This window comes from Triticum dicoccoides, chromosome 4B (genome assembly GCF_002162155.2).
Source record: "Triticum dicoccoides isolate Atlit2015 ecotype Zavitan chromosome 4B, WEW_v2.0, whole genome shotgun sequence".
In the NCBI taxonomy this organism is placed as follows: Eukaryota; Viridiplantae; Streptophyta; class Magnoliopsida; order Poales; family Poaceae; genus Triticum; species Triticum dicoccoides.
In genome coordinates this window covers 169,498,440-169,522,509 of record NC_041387.1, presented here as the reverse complement: position 1 = coordinate 169,522,509, position 24,070 = coordinate 169,498,440, and the positions used below count along the sequence as shown (strand labels likewise).

Sequence of the window (24,070 nt, the reverse complement as noted above, 5' to 3'; positions counted from 1 at the left end):
TACATTCAGTCAAGAAAGCCACGATTCTTTCTTCACTCTTACAGTATAAAAGATCGAGTTGGTGATAATGATCGACCATCTTACAAAGACCGTTCAACCTATATCTGATGAATAGAAAGCAAATTATGTCAATTTTGCAAAAGGATACCCGCATCTCTCTCGTTCATCCTTATCTCCCACAACTTCACTGTTGAGTAGTAATTAAAAAAAGAAGCCTCTAGAACAATCTGCCATGGTGGCCGCTATCCGCGTCGTCCTTCCCCATGCCCCTGCTAAGTCCGACCACCAATCACCACCACGCCCCACTCCTCCTCACCTTATCTCTAATCTTTCTCGAGATACCATTTTTTCGATGAAATTTTTGAAATATCATTTTTTTGATGAAATTCTCGAGATATCATTAGTTTTTACACATGGAATTACTCCTGCATGGATCAATCACAACAGGTGACTTGTAAAAAAATGCATATTGATGTTCCGTGCAATGCACGGGCATCTTGCTAGTAAACCAAACAGATTGAAAATATATCATGAGCGTGCACAGGATGAAAACGCAGTTTATTTGTTATTTGTGTCGTTTTTAGAAAAAGCAATTTACACAGATTTTAAACGAAACGAAACGAAACAGTATATATGCAACTGGTCACTTCACTCGCTCCACCGGGCAGTGGAGTGGAGTAGGTCAACCTCTTTGTTTGTGTGTTGAGGCGAGGTGAGAATTCAGTGCAGTGCAGCTGTCTTCCTGTCCTGCCTTTACGAGTCCGGATCCTGTATCAACTCCTTTCCTTTCCCTTCGTCTTGGAAGTTGCACCCTCCACACACACACAAACGTATTCTGACGTACTGCCGATGTGCTTTGGTCCGTGGCACACGCAAGATCACATGCCAATTTTCTGCTTGACTTTGATGTTACCCGTGTCGCTTTGTTTTAGTTTTCTATACTCGTCCTTTGATGCTTCCCCATGACACCAGTACGCTGCTACGGACGAGTGTACAAAGGTTTGACGTTATTCAAAGTCGTTTAAATATTTTTCTAGGTTTCTCGCAAAAAAGAAGGATTTTCTTGGTTGTTTGATCACATCACATAATGGCAGTTTATAGAAGTCTTTACTTAGCATTATTTGCTCGACATGTTTGAGTGATGTTGATAGGAAATTCCAATTAAATATTTCGGAAACAGAATGTTGTGTCTTTTCACGGCCCATTCAAACCAAAAAATCAATCCTACTAGAGAAAATAAGATTTTACATTCATTCTTATTTCTGTTTTCCAGAATCATACAAGACAATTTTTTTTCTGTGGAAGCTGGAAAAGCTACTCATAGGCCTTGCCATAGGGATGAAAACAGAGCGGAAACGGACGAAGCTGAGTGCTACCACATTTGTTTTCACATTCTTTTGCAGAAGCAGAAACGAATACAAAAACCCCGTAAATGAATAGGGAAACAGGTACTACTGGAAACAGACACGAAGCGAACATAGGGCGAACACAGAAACAGAAATGGGCGTTGGCCGAAACTTAAAAACCCCTTGTATTATAGAGAAATACACACAAAAACAAATAAGTTTAATGAATTGTTAACATGGCTACAAATTAATATGTTTATTTCAGCAACTTAGTGTAGTATTGTATTAGTATTGGACAATTATGTATAGGGAAGTTGAGTACATGTGTGGTAGTAGAGATTAGGCCTCAAATGATCGTGGTTGGGCTACAAAACAACCAGATGCCCACAGTAAAAACGGGAATTCCATATTCACGGAAACAGAAAATTTGTTTCCACCTCTATTTCACCGGAAAACAACATTCTGTTTCTGTTTCCGCTTCCATATAAAAATAATTTCATTTCCACTTTTATTTTGCAAATTTCCATTTCCGTTTTCATATTTCCTCTTTGTTTTTATTTTTTCTCCGGAAAAACGGAAAGTTTTCACATCATTTTCATCCCTACCTGGCCATGGACAGCCCGGCCCGAACAACCCGGCTCGACACTGCTCCCGGACCGGGCCTGGGCCTAGGTTTTGAGCCCGAAAACTAGGTCGGGCCGGGCCTGGGCCCGTTGTTTCTGCCATTTACTGAAGAGGCCCGATGTGTTTTTTGCTGTGATGGGCCGGGCTTGGGCCTAAAAAGTAGGCCCGACGGACAGGGCCGGGCTCGGGCTTGAGTTTTCTACCTCGGGCTTGGTCAGGCCCGACCCGAAACCTGGCCCGGCCCGGAGGATGGCCAGGTCTAGCTACTCATGTCCATAACTAAACCTTATTATTAGGGCAATTCCAACCGGTCGACCCAATTAGACACGAAATGTATTAGTTTTGTATCCTTTTGGGTCGACCTGCCGGACACCAGCGTCCGGTCTTGTCCGTAGGGTTGTAGGTGCGCGCAACATATCAGACACATTTCAGATTACACAATATTCTCAAATTAAAAATATTTCACATTGCCACCAAAAGTCTCGGCTTACATTAATTACACTAAAAAGGATAATAAAACCTAGATCTAGCCGTGTGTGTCGTCGCCGTCGCCGTCCTCGTTGGCGAGGTCGACGAAGGCCGGTTGATCCCATGAAAAAGGCCATGGGACTACTGCCGCCTGTGGTGCTGGCGTGTGCGCTCATGCAGCGGGTGGCTGCTCTAGTGACCACGTGTCCGCGCCCACTCACACGACAGGGCCCGACACCCACTCTAGCGTTCAGGGCACTGTGGTCGTCCACGACCACGATTGCCCCCACCAATGACGCTTACCCATCGTGGTCCTGTTACCGCTGCTCGGGCACAACGACATCGCCTTCGGCCGATGCGACTAGTTGCTCCGCCATGCCCTCCCCTTTGACGAGCTTGTCGAGTTTGGAGTCATTGAGGGCCTTCTTGTAGGCCTCGTCGGCCTGTTGCGGGGGTGGCAGGGGAGTAGGAGCATGCGCACGTGCGCATGAGGAGGAGTGAAAGCACACGCACGTGTGCACAGGGGGGGAGGAGGGAGCACGCGCATGAGAGGCAAAGTACGACCGGCGTCCCGCGTCGTGCTCGTCGCGGAACCAAGTGTCCCAGAACGGCGAGTTGATGGCGTACATCGGGTCGTGATGGATGTCCTCGGGGAGCTAATATCAAAATGGATGATGTGCATCGGGTCGTGATGGATGGCTACACCCAGTAATTTGAGAAATATCAAAATCATATATTTACCTTTCAAGAACACGCCGGAGAACTGCATGTAAATATATTAAGAGCATCTCCAATAGGCGTGCGATCATAGCAGCGCGCTGGAAAAATCGCCATTTTTGCACGCTTGCAGTCGAAACGGGCGCTCCAGCAGACGCGCAAAAAACGCATGCGCGGTGCAGTTGTTTCGGCGCGCCGAGCAAAACGGCATCGCGCACCGCTTATTTCGTGTGCCCGCTCCCGCGCTCTGGACAGCGACGAGTCGCACACAACTTCCACCAACCGCCAGATCCAGGCGCTGGCGCCGCCGTCCGCACCTTCCCCATTTGCACCAGCGGCCCGTCGGTGCTTCCCCCGCCTGTCCCCGTGCGCCGCCGCTGCTTCCCGCACCTCCTCTCGTCGCCGTCGCCCCTCGAGCGCACCATTCCTCCGACGAACAGCGCCCGGCCGCCCACTGCCGCTCGGCGCCCATAAGATGTTTGACAAAACACTTGCAAGGTATGTATTGCTTCAACTTCATATTTTGTAGATGACTTTGGTGCATGTTGTTTGTAGTGTTATAGACTAGTTTAAGTTGACTATTGTAGATGAGTTTATCCTATGATCCTTCCCATGAAGAATTTGATATTCAATAGGAGGAGGATCTCGCAATGATCCTAGCTATGCACGTCAATAAAAAGACGAAGCACGGTGGTTCGGTTATCGGTCGTCAGAAAATTTGGAGGGATAAGATCGATGCCGACAACAAATTGATAAGGCACTATTTTGTGGAGAATCCCACATACCCCGAGTCGTACTTTTGGCGCCGTTTTAGGATGAGCATCGAGTTGTTGAAACGCATTGCAGAGAAACTGGCAAGCCATGATCGGTTCTTTCAGCAAAGGAGGAATGCCGCCGGAGAACTCGGGCATATCACCTTTCAAAAGGTGACAGCCACTTTGCGTATGTTGGCATACGGTATTCAGGCTGATCTAGTTGATGACCGCTTGGCCATGCATGAGAGTCAAGCCATCATGTATGTCAAGCGCTTCGCAATCAGAATTGTGCAAGTGTTTGATCCAGAGTATTTGAGAGCTCCCAATGTTGAAGACACCGCAAGGCTTTTGGGGATGAACAAAGCTTTCAGATTCCTAGGTATGCTTGGCTCACTAGATTGCATCCATTGGAGTTGGAAGAACTGTCCTGAGGCATGACATGGACAATTCTACGGCAAAAAAAAGGTTTCACTATAATCCTTGAAGCAATGGACCATCAAGAGACTTGGATTTGGCATGCTTTTTTGGAATACATAGATCTTTGAATGACATCAGTGTTCTTAATCGGCCATCACTCATGAATAAGATTACAAATGGTGAAACTACACCGGTGGAGTTTGTAGCAAATGGCCATACATACAACTATGGCTACTATCTTGCGGACCACATCTACCCAAAGTGGCAAACATTTGTGAAGCGGTAGAAAAAACCGAAAGTAAGAAAATCTTGATTTCCACAATGCTCAGACGGCGGCTAGGAAAGATGTGGAGAGAGCTTTTGGGATTTTGAAGCCTAATTTGCTATTGTGAGAGGACCGACTAGATTTTGGAATCAAAAGGTCCTTTGGTACATCATGAGCACTTGTGTGATCACGCATAACATGATCATCGAGAATGAAGCATGTGCAAGATTTAGACTATTCTCAGTATGAACTCTTGGGACGTCCCGTGTGAGTGCGGAGGAGGGCCGCGAGGGTGGCCTGATTTGTTGCCTCCTATCATGCCATTCAATGTGTCAAACCGCATGATGATCTTCAAAAAGATCTAATCGAGGAGTAGTGGGCATGGAATGGCCGATAAAACTAGTGACGTTGTATGTTTGATGTTGTATTGTTGAACTGTTTGTTGCATTGAAAGATAAACTATTTGTTTGAATTGTAATAAATTGAACTATTCATTGTTGATTTATTTCTTTATGTGTTTGATCTTCTTGGTTCTATTTTGAGTGTGAAATGTTATTTGTGCTGCTTGCGCGTGCTGTATATTTAGCGCGCCTACTGAAGCTGCTCGCACGCGTCATATTTTGCGGTGGCCGTTGGAGCGAGCACCCTGGTGCGTGCAAAAAGATGCTATTACGACATCGTAAAACAATTTTAGCGCGCCGCGCGGTTGCGTATCTGTTGGAGATGCTCTAAGACCAAGAGCGCATGCTGTAAAATCTTATATTTGAATCATATTTTATTCCTCAATATCACAAGGGTTATCATCAACTACACTATTAGCCGTGAACTGATGTGGACTGCTTAGCTGGGGTTTAAATTAAAACACGTAGATGTTGCCCCTTTTCAAAGCCAGTTTGACATCGTGAAAGTTTTTGTGCATGTGCCCCTAAAGACCAACCCCTGAAGCTGTTGTTGTCGCCGGTGAATCTTTAGATAGATCCAAAGCACCTAACCCCAAATCTCGCCATCCCACACCCGATAAATCATAATCTCACCACCCCAAAAGGTTGTTAGCAATCTATATCGGGGCTCCGTCGACTACGTCCAGACGGACGAACTCAAGGAGGATCGGAACCCGGAAGACAAACTCAAAAAAAAAGCGTCGTCATCCGCCCGGGCGCCGCACATGCGAGAACTAAAAATAGTAAACTAGATTACTAGCCGAAGGAGAGGCACCAATATTCCACTCCCCGTCATGGGCGTTGAAGCGATAGGCAGAGGGGAGGTGAATCCACGAGCTCATCATCGAAGCTTGGATGGAGGGAAGGAAACATGGCTAAGTGTTATTACTCAACCAAAATGTGTACATGTACTTGAGATATAATTATATGGGGCGCATACATTTTTTGACAACAAATAAACTTTATTCCTTACGATGATCATGTTGTGTACAAGTAAATGAGAAACAAAGTTAGGGATTACATCATCCCAAGAACTCGAAGATCTAGCTCTAAAAGAATGCTTAGCTAGCGCATCTACTACTTGATTAGCTTTCTGGAGATAGTGTTTAAATGATATTTCTGCAAAGTCCATTGACAACTGATCGCATTGAGAAATCAATGCAACTCTGGTCCTAGATAAGAGTCCATTTGCTGAATTATTTCCACTGCAAACGAATGATGTAGCATACTTAGTGATGTTGTCAGCGTCAAAATTAACAAAAGGCTTTCATCTTTTTGAGAATTCAAAAGGCTTTCAGATGGAAAATTGAGTGAGATCTCCTAATCGGTGCCTTTGGCGCTAACTAAGGTAAAGGTCGCTCACATGCGCGAGTATTTCGGCCGGCCTATCTGTGTTTTTTAAAATTGTTTAACTGGTGGACCATCGACCGTTGACCAAGAAAAGTAGACTGTTGACAATTTTGTAAAAATGTCTTAAAAAAGTTCTACAAAGTTGGATTTTTTTCTCAAGTTTGAGAAAATTCATGAACTTGAAAATGGTTCAAGACTTGGAGTTCCTAAATTCAAAATTCAGAAAATATTTGGAAAAAAAGATCACAGTTTGAAAAAAGTTCACAAAATTTGAAAAAGAATTCAGGGATTTAATTTTTTTCACAAAAGTAGAAAAAGATCAAATTTTAAAACATTAATGAATTTATTTATTTTCACTATTTTAAAAAACTTCGTAATTTGGAAAAAGTTTGCAAAAATGAAAAACGTTTATAAAATTAAAAATATTCACGAAAATTAGAAAAATTTCACAGATTTGCCAAAGTATTTTTGAATTTGAAGAAACTTCACGCATTTGAAAAGAAAGGAAAAAACCAAAAAATAAAAAGAAACAAAAAAAGAAAAACCAAGTAAAACACGTTTTCAAGAAAAAACGCAAGGAGAAAAGGGCCAGAAAAACTGCAAGGAATAAAACAGTAGGAAAAAAACTCTACATGGGCCGGCCTATTCGTAACTTAGTGCTAGGAGAGTGTGCGTCAGTTAACGAAATTGCCAATAACTGGCGCTTAAGGCGCCAAATAAGATCTGGGAAACTGAGCGTGCATGCAGTTTCGTGAGGCCCAGCCCAGTTGCGCCTATGTCATATTGCACGTCGGAAATTAGGAGAGGCCCCCCTTGGACAGCAGAGCCGCCTCAGGGGCTTCCTTGCAAATATATCAAGACAGGAGCGGACGCCCCGTGAAACCCGCCACCGCACCACCCACCTTTCTCCTTTGCCTCATTCCCTCTCTCCGGTCGTCTCTCTCTCCCCTCCGACGACGACCTGATCTCTTCTCCCCCTCCGCGCCACCGCCACCTCGCTCTCCGGCCGGCTGGCACCATCTTCCTCTCCTCGGCCTCAGCGCAGCAGGACCTCCAGCACCGCACCCTCTTCGAATTTGGTCAGACCGCTCCTCCGACCGCCACCGCCGCGTCAGGTACCCTCCTCCTGCATTGGCCAATCCTCTCGCTTGAATACCTTTTCTCCCATCACCTGATCGTCGTCACGTGGTGGGCGTGGCGGAAATACACACACGGCCGTGAATTTTGTGGCAGCTGCGTGCTGGATCCCGACGATTGGTTTGTCGTGTAGCGGCGAGCCTGCAATTACCTAGTGATGTCGTTGAGGAAATTACCGTATTATTTTTGTGAATTTGCTGGATTCGCGAGAAATTTTGAGGAACATACCTAGTATGTTGTATGGTTTAGTGTTCACGAGAAATTTCTCGAGTACTAGCTCAAGGTGCAGGCCACATATGCATTTTTGCCCGATTCTCTGTTTTCATAATTTGGGTAATACTTTATCTGGGGAATCGACGGCCACATTTCTGCTGCTGATTCCTTGTTACCATCATTGTAGTTTAGGAACCCTGTCTCTATTTTAGTTTCTGAAGAGACTATTTGTCATGGATGGTGAATGTATCTCTTTGAACTTATTGCTGCAACCCTTTACTATTTGGTGGTATTCAGCATTGCAAAAAGCTGGATCACATTTATCAGCTCATGGTTTTAATGAGCATTATATCAAGTGGAGGCGAACGAGGGGGCCGGGGACACTGTGGTAGGGGGAATAAGAGATTAAGAGGGCACATGGTGTTGTATAAGAGTTACATATCAGGGAGCAATGGTGTTTTGGTAATGAAATTGCTAGTGCAGGGAGTGTGATCAATGGGGTTGATCGAAGAAAAAAGGGATAAATGTACTGTGGTTTATTTTTAGGAAAGCTGTGGTTGTTTCTAATGAGATTGTTGACAAATTCAGAAACCTCATAAACATACTTAGGGTTTTTAATCCCTTGAATATGGTAAAACTAATCATCAGCACTGTATTTAGCTGCTAGATCATAGGTTATTTATCTTGTTGGTCATCAGAGAATCTACTGGACCCCTTTGTAAAACCGATCTCCCTTTGTAAAACCGATCCATTTTATTGTATATGACTTGATGTAACTGCAATTATTTTCTGTCACAGGCTGCATACAGTATTGTGGCAACGGGATTATGGGGACACCACATGCTGATTCAGAAAAGACTGGAGAAATAGATACAAGGGCTCCTTTTGAATCTGTTAAAGCTGCAGTAAGCTTGTTTGGAGAGGTTCGGTTTTCCTCTGAAAGATCCGCCACCAGAAAGGCACAGGCCCCACAAGCAGAGGTACTATTTTTTAGCAGAAAATTGTGGCTTTGATATGTAATTATATGATAGGCCTGCATGCAGAATTTTTTGTATACATTGTGTGCAACTGCAGCTATCTAAGAATAATAATCAAGTGTGGATATCATTGATGAAAAGCTATATTAGTGCTTGAATTGCCAACCTAAGCATAAATAGGGGTTTCTGTGATCAGATGTGTAGATCATAGTCGGTATCAACAGTGAAGTCATCAGATTGTAGCGTACCGTATACTTTTCTTTTGTCCCCTTCCCAATGTTCGTTTGACATTTGCATAAACGTTTATAGATTATTGCCTGTAGTTCAGTTTCAGAAAGCACTCACAAGGGAAAGTGATTTTACATGTATATCAGAATATTGTATTTGTAGAAACTGTCTTCTGTCTTTGATTACTAATATCTGTGGTACGTTTGGACATTTTTGGCAGCTGTTACAGTTTGTCTTAAGAGAAACTTCTGTACTAGACATGATGTGCCATGAAATCTTTAGTTGTACCTGAAAATTATTTGTCCTATTGACGCACCCTTTATCTTAGTAAAGCACAAAGTTTAGTATCTTGGTAGAGAATTTTGGTCTCGATGCATTTGATAGAAGAAAAAGTTTTTTGCAAGCCTAAGAGTGGACCAAGTACAACCACAATGCACACGTCCCTAGCGCTAATCACAGCCGGCAGTGACACGGTGACACCTGAAGGGCAACCGCTCATGCTTTAGCCCACAGACATGCTTCCACGCAGATGGTGTCAAGCAGCGAGGCAATGGCCTTTCCCCATTTTAGACGGCAGTGTTTCGCTGCTTCCAGATCCACTAAGCTGCACCCATGCTGTGAGCATAATCAACGACTACAGGCCCCCCCTCCCCTGCTTAGGATGGTTAGGGTGGAGTCCATGGCGCTTCCACCAGCAGAGAAGTCGTCTCCACTGTAGGAGGGTTCTCGTGTATCTTGCTTTGTATATTACACATGATGGTACATAACCCTTGTAGGATCAATCAGTTTTAGTTCACTTGGATTTAGCTTGTATTTTGGTATCATATTATTATGCTGATCCTTTGTACATTTAAATTTTGTCTGTGGTAGAGGGTGTTGGCTAAGGAGACAGAACTGCACTTGGCTCAGAAAGAGTTGGATAAATACAAGGAACAACTGAGTAATGCTGAGACTACCAGACTCCAAGCCCTCTCTGAGCTTGAGAGGGCTAAAAAAAGCGTTGTGGATCTAACAAATAAGCTTGATGCAGTCACCAAGTCAAAAGAACTGAATATCCGGGCAACAGAAAATGCAAATATTCGAACAAAGGAGCTCGAAGGTGGCAGCTCTAGTGAAGCCGTTGGAAAGGATGGTCCTTTGAAGCAGGAGCTAGACAATGCGAGGGAACAGTATGCTATTGCTTTGGCAGATCTTGATGCAGCAAAGCAGGAGCTTAGAAAAATGAGAAAGGATTTTGAAACCTCACTGGATGCTAAGTTACTTGCTGCCCAGCAGGAAGCAGAGTCTGTGCAGTCTTCTGAATCAAACAAGGAAAAGGCATCTCAACTCCGTACCGAGATTGCAATGGTTCAAGAGTCACTTACGCATGCGAAGGCAGCCACAGAGCAAGCACGTGAAGAGGAGGCAAATATCCTTGCTGAGAAGGATGCTGCCAGGAGAACTTGTAAAGAATCTCTGGAAGAAGCTCAGAGAAAATTGTCAAATTTGAGAAATGATTTTGATCCTGTAGCTTTCAAGGGCCTCCAGGAGAAACTCGATGAGACTTATTCTGAGATTGCATCTTTGCAGAAGAAGATCGAAGATGCGAGAGATAGAGATTTGGAGTCTGTTTCTGCTGTCAGCACAGAGTTGGATGATGCTAAAGAAACGTTGCAGAAAGTTGCACAAGAGCAAACTTCTCTTAGCAGTTTAGTTGAATCGCTGAGGCTGGAGTTACAGGCTGTAAAGGAGGAACACAGTCAGCTGAAACATAAGGATGCAGAAATTGAATCTATTGTAGGGGACCTCCATGTTAAGCTCCAGAAGTGTAAATCTGATCTTGAGACTGCAGTAGCCACAGAATCGGATGCAACACTAGCTTCTGATGACCTGATGTTGGCCCTCGAGCAGTTGTCTTCTGAGTCAAAAAATGCTCTTCAGGAAGCTGAGGTGATGCAAAAGCGTGCAGCCGAGTTAAGAGACGAAGCTGAAGCAGCACGTGCTTCATTAGTGGAAGCAGAGCAAAAGTTGCAGTCCTCTTTGAAGGAAGCAGAAGTAGCAAAAGCTGCTGAAACAAGGGCTCTTGATCAGATCAAACAACTATCAGAAAAGGCAAGTGCTGTCCGTGCCTCAATATCCGAGCCAGGTGCAAACATCACGATCTCAAAGGAGGAGTTTGAATCTCTAAGCCGAAAGGTAGAGCAGACGGAGAAGCTGGCAGAGATGAAGGTCGCGGCTGCTATGGCCCAGGTGGACGCTGTTAGAGCCAGCGAGAATGAGGCGATCAAGAAACTGGAAGCTGCCCGCAAGGAGATGGAGGACATGGAACTGGCAACGGAGGAGGCGCTAAAGAAGGCAGAGACAGCGGAAGCAGCAAACAAGGCGGTCGAAAGTGAGCTCAAGAGGTGGCGAGAGAAGGAAGAACAAAACAAAAACACCGAGACCTACGTGCCTCCGGTGGGAGCGACATCACTGGCAGACGCTCCATCCCACAAGGCTTCTTACACAAAAGCCAATGAGAAGAGCAACGGTCATCAGAAGAACAGCAAAACTCTATTGCGGAAGAGCTTCATGCTGCCTAGCATCACAGGAATGTTCCACCATAAGAAGAAGAACAGTGCCGATGGCAGTTCCCACTCATAATATGACCCAGGCTCTTACATGCAAATCCAAACTTTTAACACATTGTTCATTTGTACGAGTATATTTCTAGTAGTGTTGTACCTTTGTAATGTGCTGAACTCCTAACTTTTGTCATGTAACCATGTTCATGTTGTATATGTATGTCTGTACTTTTTGGTGGTAATCTACTGTTTCTAAAAGTCCAAATCAAACCACACCTTATTGATGCTTTTCAATGGTATGGTATGGAGTGACAACATGTTGGTTATTTTCTTTTTCGCGGGAGACAACATGTTGGTTCATATTCCAATAGATCCCTCGGTAGGGTGTTCGCTTTCTTCACTTAATTACTACTGCATATCCAAATTTTCCATGTAATTAATTCCATGTCACTTCTGTGAAAACTATGATGATTTGCTTGCAGATTCTTTAACATTGGAGAATCGGATTTGGTGTTCAGACCTGAAATTCAGAAGAAGAAAAAAAAGCATTTGCCAGGTTCAACAAATGAGGACCTTTACTGTTGAGGAAAAGATGAAGGTGAGATGATAATTGTATTTGCACAACCACATTATGTAGAGATGATATTTGGATTAAACAGCAAGTTTGCAGTCAAGTGCTCAGTGACAATTAGCTTGTGTACTGATTCTTTAGTGCCTGGTTAGATCTCATGTGTTGCTGAAGGAGAAGATTGTTGGTCCAGACTCCAGAAGGCCATTTCATTATTTATGAACTTGCAGACAATGCATTGGATAAATCCATGAGTTTGAAGCTCAAAGAAAAAAATTCGAAGGTATGCAAACAACAATATGTACTCCCTCCGTCCCAAAATAAGTGTCTCAACTTTGTACTAACTTTAGTGTAAAGTTGTACTAAGTTTAAGACACTTATTTTGGGACGGGGGAGTACTATATTTCAGATTCCTCCGTCCCAAAATAAGTGTCTCAACTTTGTACTAACTTTAGTGTAAAAGAAGAGTACTACCATCATCATTCCACCGGTGCTCTGACCACTTCCAAGAGATGGTAGAACCTACTAAATAAATGATGATGGTGATGATGATCCCATCGACGGTGAAGACAATAATCGTTAGCTTAGCTAGGACAAGTATACTTGGATCTCAGGCTCAGCAACTACATATCCAAATATTTGTGGAAATGAATACAGGCTGTGTTCATCAGGGCTGTAACTTGTTATGTACAAATTTTTCTGGAAGTGGGTTCAGAGTGCTACTAAATGAATTCCTCTGCATGCTTTCGACTTCTCTTACCTTGCGAGTTAGTGTACATGTACAGAACTTTTTTGCAATCTGATGCTCACGGACATACTCCCTCCGTTCGGAATTACATGTCTCGAAAATGGACGTATCTAGAACTAAAATACGTCTAGATACATCCATTTCTACGACAAGTAATTCCGAACGGAGGGAGTAGGTTGGTTTGTTGGCACCATTTCACAGATAGGAGACGAAGTTGCTGCAGATATGTGGACCCAAAGCAAACATGTGCAACGCAAATTAACTGCAAATCAGCCTGATATGGACTTTATTTAGTACTGCTGTATGTCCTCTTTGTTACACTGTACAGTGAGTGCTTTATCAAGATATAAGCATAATTACTGACAACCTCCTGCATTTTCCATATCACGCCTCGTGTATTTACCGTGTTTCCACGTGTCGCTAGCGCCGTGTAGCTGCTTCACATCTCCGCGACAAGCTCGGACTGAGCAAGCGCAAGGTCGAACGAGGAGAAGGAGTGGGCAGCGAGCGTGACCTGCATCTGTTCCGCGGCGTTGCGCAGCTGGCTTGTCACAGGCACGACCTGCATTGTTCGTCAAAGCAAGATTCGGCTTCAGGTGAGCAGCTCCCAAGAGAGTGACGCCGAAACGAACAATAAGCTCTACACTCCAGAACCTAATCACAAACAGAAATGGTATACTACCTTGTTCGGGTTACTGAAAGAATTTTCATCCTTCACATTGCTGGACGTGAGAACAGTAGCGTTTGACCCCAGCGCGTTGATGCTAACCTGAAGCCCAGACACAGAGATCGTGAGGCTCACGGTGTCCGGCCCGAAGTTCACAATCTGCAAAGGAAGAGCTTTCAAGATTAACACAAATATTCACCGTCCCCCTCCGGGTATAACAATGGAACGTTACTTGCCTTTACTTTCAGGAAGCTGTTCCCGGAATCCTGCCAGGTGATAGCAGATGCTGCTAGAGAACCAGAGTAGCTGGAACTGATTGTAATTGGATGAATCATGGCACCACTAGATTCGCGGAAAAACTTCTGCATCCAGTAACTAGGAGTTCCGTATTGTTGCCAGGAGTTGAAGACGATAGCATCTGGATTCCACCTGATTATTTGATTCAAACATAATTACTGCGATATTACTCAACAAGAACTCACGAAATGGAAAAAAGATATGGATACAAACGTTTGATCGTTGTCGTTTACAAAGAGTGGCGCATAACTTGCCATCTGAACAATATCACTGCAAAGAACCAACAAGAAGTCAGCTAAACCCACAGTACAGATCTATAGGTAGTTGCTAGAAGAGTAGACAAACTCTCTGAGGGATCACCTGTTCTTCTCCAGACCAGTAAGGAAGGCAGCCTCTGCTAGTGAACCAAGAAGGCTTCCTCTACCTGCATCAGTTCTCCATACGGCATACTCACTGACAAAGGCCTATTAAATATTCATATTGTCAAAAACACATGAATGTATTTACTGTCCGTAAGAATGAAAGGATGTTGATATGCAGAAGAGCTATATTATTTAGTACTCCCGCTGTCCCGAAATACTTGTCGCAGAAATGGATGTATCTAGACATATTTTTAGTTCTAGATACATCCATTTCTATCTATTTCTGTGACAAGTAATTTCGGATGGAGGGAGTAATATATTGTCAAAACACAGGAATGTATTTACTGCCCAAGATTTTCCAGGACATGCAAGTAGGGTCGAAGACCTCAGCAAGTGCTACTTAGATCCTGCAGGTTCCTCATTGTTCTTACAATGACCCCAACGGTTTTTGCTTTAATGGCCCCTAGTTACACTCAATGTTTGGCACAACTTCACACAGAAACTACGTGCAGGCCAGCACACCCCGCACCCCCGGCAAAAATTTCTAAAAATACAAAAAGATGCTCAGTTTGAGGTCTCAATTCCTATATTTCTCATCATCATTCAGAAACAGAGTTTTGAAGAACGATGAAGATACACCAGGTAACCCGCAAAATACATAAAATGCATGCTATGGCAAGAACATCCCTAAAGAAAGGCCAGGAGATGCTGGACTATGTAAAAGATTGATACCAAAGCATTTGAAAGGCCATCTGACCCATGTCATAAAAGTGAAAACGCAAAGTAAACCATGAAAATAGAGGTATACCTTGGGACCAGTACGAGAAGTTTTATCAAACGTACCCTTCATGTTAAACAAAGTCTTAGAATCGGTGTAGACCTATAAAAAACAACTTCTTCAGAATCAAATATAAGATACAAACAAAGAAAGGGTGATAACCCAATGAGAATCTTAATGGGGGAAATGAGTTGAGCCAATTTGTCACAAGTAACTTACATGGAAGTCATACAGATCAGCAGGATGGTCAAGTGGTTTAGATGAACCATCACAGTTTGAAATCATCTGAATGTCTGGATAGGATTCTCTTATAGCATTGTAGAACTTGAGGTAATTACCTGTTCAATGGAATTAAAGAACATCATGTACCTAGAAGATTATTGCAAATATTCATTATACAGTTTGACTGAAATAGCAAACTACCAGAAGTAATGATCAGGTGGAACTACTTAATGGGTGAATTTATTAAAGAAGATTTACCAGGCAATAGTTTACTCTTCTGTTTTAGTTAGTAGTGCTATACTTGTTATGCTTCACTAACTTCATTTTTTCTTTTGATGAGAACATATATCACTATCATTTAATTACGAAGTGTTATTTCAGCTCAGTCGTCCTATCATATTTCTCTGTAATGCTCCAAAATTTTGGAAAGAAAACTATGACTGATTAATTATCTCAAGAACTTTTCTTAATAGGGGTAGTATGGTTGAATCTTGTTATTTCCATGGTTTTACACGATTTAGTTATCAGGTACAAGGCATCTTCGGGACTTCGGCCTATATTGTGAAATGGGTGGAATAAGAAAAGTAGTTTCTCAAACAAATAAGAACAGTAGTTGACAAAAAATATCAAGAACACACAGAGGAGCTGAGCATATTTGCATTAAGAGGTAGGCAAGAAATTACCGAGGTAGTATTTTTTCCCACAATCTTCATTTCCAATCGCAACATATTTGACTGGGAACGGTTCAGGATGCCCCATTGCAGCTCTAACAGAGCCCCATGTTGAGTTTGCACTCCCCCTTGCGAATTCTAGACTGTCCAATACATCCTGCAGAAAGACAATAATTTCAGAATAATGTACATGGGATTATAACGAGTTAATTACAGTTTAACTCTTGGGAACACATCAGGCATTAATACTACAGTACCACAGAATTAAATGATAGAACTGGAAGAAACTGGTCCGTGGCAAGGTTGAACAAATAAGTAATTTGCTCTTGTTTTGATGCACCATGGCAATGCTAAGTTATTATTGCTTGCAAATTGCCATTCATTCAAGACTTAGAAGTATCCATCATACAATTACATGTCTACCCTGATAGAAAATGAAGTTAAAAATTTCAAAAATACCTTTACAAAAGGGGCAATGGCAGCGGTACTAACTTCATCATTGTGGCTGATTCCTGGTATTTAAGAAAGAGGACTCCAACATTTAAGAAGGCGAACACTGCTAATCATTGATATGACAAAATTTGAAGATATTTACCATTGTTGAATACCCAGATTGGAGCAGCCCCCAGGTCTTCAGAAAGCTTTGATATAGGTTTCGAAGGCAACATATGGTTAGGTGAGAATATAAAAGGAAAAAGGTGAAATAATGTTCACCACTTGGCTGGTACCTGAAGAAACTCATAATATCCAAGGCCATCATCAGTCCAGTAATGCCAAACATCTCCGAAGTGTCCAGGCCTCTCCTCCCATGGACCAATAGATTCCCTCCACCTGAATGCATTTCTTAACCATTCGCCTTCAACGAAGCAACCACCTATAATGCATTCCGAGCAAACCATGTAAAAGTAAGGAAAAGGAAAATACAAAATATCAGATGTCTTTACAAACTTAGTTTGGGATGAGTTGGGTTCATTTTAATGGAATGTTACATTAATCAAGGGAACATGTTATATGAAAGAAGATATTTAATTAATATGGTCAGAGGACATATTTGACTGGGAACATAAGAAACTTTAGTCAGTATAACATAACTTGCATATGGTACTGAGATATATTAGTTGAATAAAAAATAATGATATTTGATTATATCATATTTTAAGTGAACACCTCACTAGGCATTGCCGTAGTTGGCTCAGTGGATTTCTCTGACAATAGGGGAACTGAGGGTTCAGTTAGCTAGGTCTCACTAATTATGATCTGAAAGTAAAGATATTCAGGTTAAAGCAACACGAGCAAATATCTATCCAGTCTGGTAAATTATACTGTACAAGTCCAGACATTAGTGTGAAGCCACCAATAAACTGAGCGAAAGTTAGACAAGACTCATATGGGATATGTCCATACCAGGAAATCTCAAGAATCGTGGTTTTAGATCCAAAAGCATGGATATCAATTCGGTGCGAAAACCATGTCCCTGTATATGTAGAATAAAAAAAGGCCAGTTACATACTCAGATAAACTCAATCCCCTAATCATGATCAGGCACTACGGGTATGTATCACAGTGCAACGCACAGTATCCATTTAAAACACACGCATGCACACCCTCCCGCCCACACAAGGCACGCACGCACACCCACGCAATGCCAAATGTCTAAGGACTAGAAAACAAATTAGTTAGAGGCACTTGATTCTGCTTGGTTTGTGATCAAAATCAAAATTAGAGTAACACTGGGCTCCACACATGTCTTTTGTTGATGTAGAGGAACAGAAATGTCCCGCACATTGATAACCACAAACGGAATTGCCAGACAAGATGCCCCACACACGAACTTCAACATGATCAAGATAATCAGATCAACCAAACGTTAAGACTTAACGGGAAATAATAAATTTAAAATATTATGTCAATATTATTATAACTTATGTCTAGGCCTATGAAACCCATCATGTTTCTGGCAGAAGAGAATTTTTTGCGATGCCAGGTGAAATTTACTACAATAGTCAGTGCTTCGTCTTCAGAGTTTTGCTCTTCAATCGATGTGTAGCATGGGCGGATCCAGTGTGGGGGTCATGGGGGCAATGGCCCCCACAAGCAATTTGCATATTTACTTTTACTAGTGCATATGTATATACATTTACCCATTTTTGTGTAATTCAACCATCATTGCCATTACTAGTGCATATGTATTCTAAAGCTTTGGATCTCTGCCTTCTATCAGTTCTTGTCAATAATATACCTTGAACGTGTCTGAAGGCATGAGTGATACTTGATCAAACCATACAACTCCCTTCTTGTTAGATGTTATCTGAAGTCTTGAGGTTCTGTTTGTCCCTTTAGCAATCAGTTTTTGCTCCACTTTTGTCCAGTTGGAAGTGCCAGCAACTCTGAAACAAAAAAACTCCCATAAACTAATGGAAATATCGCCGTCCTCCTCCTTACCAGATATTGAGATAAATGATACTAACGGTACAGTAACTGAAGCGAGCTTCTGCAACCCATCAGAGCTTGCTAATGAAACTGTCAAATCTGCAGCTTCTGCTGATTTAACATACATAACTAGATTGTAGGACTTTCCATCTTCTATGTTCTGAAAGATGAAATGGTAAAGGTAATTACTAAATTGGATAAGAAGAGTTGGAAGGTTAGGAGAAGGAGGTAAAAAATACTGCTACTGCCTTGCAAGGGAGAAAAAAGACACGACTACATGAGGTTACATCTCTATCATGTGATACATTGATATCAAGTATATTAGTTCACTGAACCAGAATTTTCATGCTGATATAAGCGATCGAATTACGGTCAACTCAAAATTGCGTCATACCATGCCCCAGAACCCAGGGTTGTAAATGCCAACGCCACCGGCTGGGCATTCATCACAGAGAACCTCCATCCTAAGAGCGATGATGTTTCGACTGAAACATGATGTACGATCAGTCACCACAAATATGGAAGCGTCGTCTCCGATTATAGACCATGGGTCAATATTTGATGGCGTATGGAGTCCACCAGCTTCAAAACCTGAAGCATAAAAATACATTCGATGATTTCACTGAAATTCAGGTATGGACAATATTTCTGTAGGACTTTTATGTTCCGGTGTCCCACAACCAACAATAATGAATTACCTCTATTACTAACAAGTTCTGCCCATATGCCACCGGCTCCTGCATGGTTGATCTCCTACAACATTTTGCAAGGTACTTAATAGGAGAATATAATCAACGGCGGAGCTACATCCATGTCGCGGGGAGGGGGGGTGGGGGGGGTGGGGGGCCTTTGCCCCCAGCCGCCGCCACTTTATATGCTCCCTCCATTCCCTTATACAAGGGACTTTACATTTTTATGTCTAACTGACCATTAATTATTTTACCAACAGAAAGTGAGTTATATGCCACAAAAAGCATTTCATTGCATGCACATTTCAAGAACTTTCCGATCATATATTTTTGATGACATAATCTATATTTTGTTACCAAAATTATAAGTCAAAGTTTGACACAAAAAATGAAGTGGCCTTGTATTAGGGAATGGAGGGAGTAATATGTACCATGAAAAACATAAACTGATATAGTCAAAGTTTGACACAAAAATTATAAGTCAAAGTTTGACACAAAAAACGAAGTGGCCTTGTATTAGGGAATGGAGGGAGTAATATGTACCATGAAAAACATAAACTGATATAGTCAAAGTTTGACACAAAAAACGAAATGGCCTTGTATTAGGTAATGGAGGGAGTAATATGTACCATGAAAAACATAAACTGATATAGTACAAACAAACTGGTATCTTACCTCAAAAAACATCCCAAACAGTGTGTCTGGGATCTTTCGGGCAAGCTGTGACGAGGCATCAACCTTGAGGGTGGCCGTCTGTGTCGCCTCTAATTCCAATGCTAGGCATTTGCATCCAAGGCAGAATAGGAGCAGCAAGCATGAGACGGTAGGAACGAGCACTTGTTTGGAACCCATACGCTTCATCTTGTAAAGAACACTAATGTAGTCCGTGTGTCTGTCGAACAAATAACGAAAGAGTCGACTGAATTAGCTGGGAAATGGAAAATCGAAAGAAGTATTGTCAAAAATGATCTTATATTTTGGGACGGAGGGAGTACAAAATAGATAACACGCGATGTGCGAAACAATGGCGATGAGCGACTTAATTCGACTGGAGCTATGTGTTTGCGAATCATGAGCTGACACAGGCGTCTCAAAACGGAAAGTAATTAAGAGCCGACAGAAACTGTTCTAACAAAAATAGGTACTGTGCCGACTGACTAACTGACCCCCTCCCTCGAGCGTTTCATCGAACAACCTGCCTGCATATCCCAAACAGGACGGACCGAAACAGGAAGGCGGAGAGTACGATACTGCGATATGCCCACAGAAAAAGATAAGATGGATGGAGTCTTTCGCTGGTAAATTGCTCACCATGAATGCCACAGCCAGCAGCAAGCGGCTGAGGAAGATGGAGGCGAGTGGGTGTACGAGCAGCGGAGGCGCGCGCTTAAGTAGGCGAAGCCGCCACGGCGAGGAAGCAGTGGCTTTGAAGGGAAGCGTGGGTCGGGATGGCGATCGGACGCTGGAGGCCACGGCCGGTTGCTTGCCGGAGTGGGCAGCTTCGGCCGTTGGCTGGTCTGTTGGCGCGCTCGCTGACTGGCCGTCGGGACCCGCTTTATCCGTATGACAAGAGTTTCCATCCTCTATCCCAGATCGAATTAATGGGAAAGGAATCATTTCGTCGCTGCGATAAGACAGGGTGGGGTTGTTGTCAGGCCACTGTCAGATGATTGAATTGAATATCTATTTAGATCGCCTCATTTGTTTATCAGATGGTGTGACATACGTAGTCTGCAGAGAGGAGAGGAGGATATCCATTTGGCTCTAGCCTCGTTTGGAGCACGAGAGTAGCGGATTACAAATTCATCGCGGAGTTTAGGTTGGGAGACTTGTGTGAGATTTTACGTTAAATGAGATCAATGAGATTGAATTCTTTTAAAAAAAGAAACATGTTCAAATATTCTTATATTTTTCGTGGACACACATCAATGTTTGATGTACAACCTCAAAAAAAAAAATCAGCTCTTAATTCGACTTACATTAATAAAACAAAAAAGACAAAATAGAATGTGAATAGTGTCGAAGTACTATTCGCTCAAAGCTGCCACTATTCACATTCAAATTTACCTTTTTTGAATCTCTAAATGTACATCAAGTTTTGAGCTGATTTTTTCGGAGTTCTAGACATACCTCACATGAATGTTGTCAGATTTTTCTTTATAGATAAATATGTTGAGACCTCAAACATCAACTACACATGATACGAAAATGTATTTCATAAAGAATCTAATGAGACTAATTTGGTGTTCTATATGTTAATATTTTTTTCATCGATAAATGGCGCTTTTATTAGCTCAAAATATAGCATCAAGCGGATACAATCATATTGAGCAACACCGGGCTTCTGCATAACTAAGATGCACACAGCCAATAGAAACAAGTTTGACAAAAATAAATAGATAAAGGAAACGACATATTGGCGGGAGTAAAGTCCTATGAGACAAAAATTATGCCTATGTCGAAGGAGGAGGTGGACCGAGCCGAAGATTATGTTTGGTAAAAACCTTCTTGGCCACTCGCTTCAACCGTATACACATCGTCTTGAACAACAGTTGATACTCTGTTCGGTGCAACATAAACCACATGCGAAGCCAATGCATACAACAAAAAATAACCTGCAAAGGAGAATGTGATGTCAAAAAACTTGCAAACGAGAAGGGGTTTTACCATAGAAACCAATGTCATTTCTACATAGCCAAAGCGAGCTAATTAGTCAGACGATCCCATCTTTATTAGCATGCAAAACCTATTTGGTTACTGTCAAGCCAGTGACCATATATATTGGCAACACTTGTCGGCGGATACATATTTGGACGCTATATGGATGACTGACCATGTAGAGCGCGTAAATTTGCATTGAAAGAAGAGGTGTTTAATTGTCTCGTCATAAGTACAAAAACTACACTTCTTATTTTCATGCCAGTTGTGACAGACGAGATTGTCTTTAGTTAATAAAAACTCTCCCTACAAAGACATCATATAAAAATCAAGGATTTACCACCTCCATATTTTACATTATTATAATAGAGTTAAAAAAAGTGCAGAAGAACTCTTGCCCCTCTCGCCCCCGCGTCGCCCCCGGGCGACACGGGGGAACCCTAGCGCCACCGCCGCCAGGTCCCCCTCGCCCCCTCCCTCGCTTCGCCGCCGCTGGAGGGGCCGCCGGCGAAGTCTGCGCGCGCCCCAGGGAAGGTGGCTGCGGGGCGTTTCCCCTCTCCGCGGCATTGTGCGTGCATGCGCTGCCTGCGTCGCCTCGAGCGCGGGCGAGATGCAGGGCCGCGAAAGTGGCTACAACGCGGGGAGAAGCCGGATCATGGCCGGGCTTGGCCGGATCTAGCTTCTTCGCCCCCGTTGGCCGCCCTCGATGGGGCTCAGTGGCTTTGTTCCGGCGGCCAGCGAGGGCTGGATCCCGGGGCGGCGACCCCGGACGGCGGAGGATGTGTCAGCGGCTATGGTCTCGCGACGGGCGACACGGCGGCCGCGGGTGGTGGACAATCCGTGCGCAAGTCGCTTGATGGAGGCCATTGAAACAGATCTGTGTGAAGACCTGCTCGCGGCTGCTGCCGAGGCCGGCGATGGCGGCACTATTTGGTGTCGTTCCCTTCTTGAAGGCATCACTGTTGAGAAGTTCCAGGCCACTATCTGCTACCTCCGGGGGAAACCCTAGATCAGTAGATCGAATGGCGGCGACATTATTGTGTCGTTTCCCTCTTGTGGCGTCATTCTTGGAGGTGTACACGGGCTCGAGGGACTAGTGGACGAAATAATTGGTGGAGCGGTGTTTCATCCTGCACATTAATGGTGGCGTTTCTCGGCAGCGTGGCGCAGTGGAGACCTGACGCCCGATGTGTGGCGAGGGACTCGCGCAGGAGGGTGATGTCATCAGGCGTCGTGGTGGCATTGATGGCAGAGAGGCGGGGCAAGGTGGTGCAGCAGTACAACACTGAAGATGGATTGGTGGCAGGTGGCTGCGGCGACCTCATACCCGGCAGGCGTCCTGGTTGAGGAGTGCGCCGGACTGGTAGGTGCCTCTACCCGGCAGGCATCCTGGTTGGGACCTCAGGTCTTAGATGTTTAGGTTTGGCTGTGATGTCTGTTTCGTATTAGGCCCAGACTATTAGTGCCCCTTCATCAATTGGATAGGAGTAGCGACAGTTGTTGCTTAGACGGTGGCTTAGTCTTACTGTTGTATAACTTTGTAAGGTCTTGTGAGAATAATTAATAAAGTGGCCGTATGCATCGCCCAGATGCAGAGGCTAGGGTCCACCTCACATTCTAAAAAAAACATTATTATAATAGTATATATTTTTATAAACTTGATCAAACTTAAACAATTTCGACTTAGCATAAATTGGAAACTTTAACTATTTTAGAATGGAGGTAATAATTAACAGCGTACCCTAGCATAGTTGTAAATAGTGGCATAGGGGTGTGCACTCTCATGAAAGGCTTGCACTCTCGGTCTCGTCTCATGCACAGAAATGCTCAACTTGGCATCTTGTTGTTTTTGCTTGCCGTCCAACACAAGAAAGCTCAGGCACCCCATGTGTCTTCTTGTCACCTGTCCAACAGGGCGTCTTCGTCTCACGGAGACAGAAAATGTTACATGGGCAACCACAACAAAAAGCTTCGAACGGCATACCCAGCCTCTGACGCCGTGCATCAAAACATCGCAACGTCCGAGCAGAGCGGTCAGATATTTTTTATCACCCAACGTTGTGCACAAACATTCAGGGACCGGTTTAGACATCCAAAATCACACAAATCAGAAGCAAATCAGTAGGAGGTTTGTGGGCATCTAGACAGGGGCGAAGCCAGGATTTACGCATGAGAGGGCGAACAAAGCTATGGTCTTTTTCAAGAACACATATGATATTTGCGTGTCTATGTATTAAGGTAGAAATCATAGTAATTTTACAAAGAGACGTCTCACAACACAAGCACGAAACATCTACCATTCCTCTGTTTTGTGTTAGTGCATAACTCGCTTTAGACTACTATTTCACATCATAGATATACACCATAATGTATCAAGTCTATATGAAACATAGTAGTCTTTGCTTGCCATTACAGATGTAGTTAGATACTTCTTCTGTATTAAAAATATGAGATATTTTTGGACACTAGCGTAGTCTCATAAAGCATATTTTTGGTAGGG

The 24,070-nt window shown here is 43.3% G+C and overlaps 2 protein-coding genes across 3 annotated transcripts; one reads left to right on the top strand and one right to left on the bottom strand.

Moving 5' to 3' along the window:
* The first annotated feature begins 7,264 nt into the window (after positions 1 to 7,264).
* LOC119295592 (WEB family protein At5g55860-like) lies at positions 7,265 to 11,777 on the top strand. Its single transcript, XM_037574027.1, has 3 exons — positions 7,265 to 7,497; positions 8,531 to 8,712; positions 9,808 to 11,777. Exons 2-3 carry the CDS (start codon positions 8,560 to 8,562, stop codon positions 11,557 to 11,559), a joined length of 1,905 nt encoding a protein of 634 aa, XP_037429924.1. The 5' UTR covers positions 7,265 to 7,497; positions 8,531 to 8,559; the 3' UTR covers positions 11,560 to 11,777.
* Positions 11,778 to 13,054: 1,277 nt separating this feature from the next.
* On the bottom strand, positions 13,055 to 20,428 carry LOC119295591 (alpha-L-arabinofuranosidase 1-like). 2 transcript variants are annotated; one of them, XM_037574025.1, is made up of 18 exons: positions 20,224 to 20,426; positions 19,588 to 19,804; positions 18,922 to 18,976; positions 18,618 to 18,814; positions 18,262 to 18,383; positions 18,033 to 18,180; positions 17,198 to 17,267; positions 16,522 to 16,667; positions 16,389 to 16,434; positions 16,253 to 16,305; positions 15,806 to 15,950; positions 15,120 to 15,238; positions 14,931 to 15,002; positions 14,121 to 14,224; positions 13,974 to 14,030; positions 13,700 to 13,892; positions 13,479 to 13,622; positions 13,055 to 13,358 (listed from the first exon to the last, which is right to left on the bottom strand). In XM_037574025.1, the coding sequence occupies exons 2-18, from the start codon at positions 19,771 to 19,773 to the stop codon at positions 13,236 to 13,238; spliced, it is 1,980 nt and encodes a 659-aa protein (XP_037429922.1). In that variant the 5' UTR covers positions 19,774 to 19,804; positions 20,224 to 20,426; the 3' UTR covers positions 13,055 to 13,235. The 2 variants fall into 2 exon arrangements, with proteins under 2 accessions (XP_037429922.1, XP_037429921.1); XM_037574024.1 differs by having other exon boundaries at positions 18,033 to 18,383; positions 20,224 to 20,428.
* Between the last annotated feature and the right edge of the window lie 3,642 nt (positions 20,429 to 24,070).

Bases quoted from the DNA above. Each gene is read 5' to 3' on its own strand.
- LOC119295592 (XM_037574027.1), top strand. From the start codon at position 8,560: ATGGGGACACCACATGCTGATTCAGAAAAGACTGGAGAAATAGATACA. The intron at 8,713-9,807 runs GTACTATTTTTT...TGTCTGTGGTAG, and splicing joins CACAGGCCCCACAAGCAGAG to AGGGTGTTGGCTAAGGAGAC.
- LOC119295591 (XM_037574024.1), bottom strand. From the start codon at position 19,773: ATGAAGCGTATGGGTTCCAAACAAGTGCTCGTTCCTACCGTCTCATGC. The intron at 18,977-19,587 runs GTAAGATACCAG...AAAATGTTGTAG, and splicing joins TGTTTGGGATGTTTTTTGAG to GAGATCAACCATGCAGGAGC. The intron at 15,239-15,805 runs GTAATTTCTTGC...TCCATTGAACAG, and splicing joins TGGGAAAAAATACTACCTCG to GTAATTACCTCAAGTTCTAC.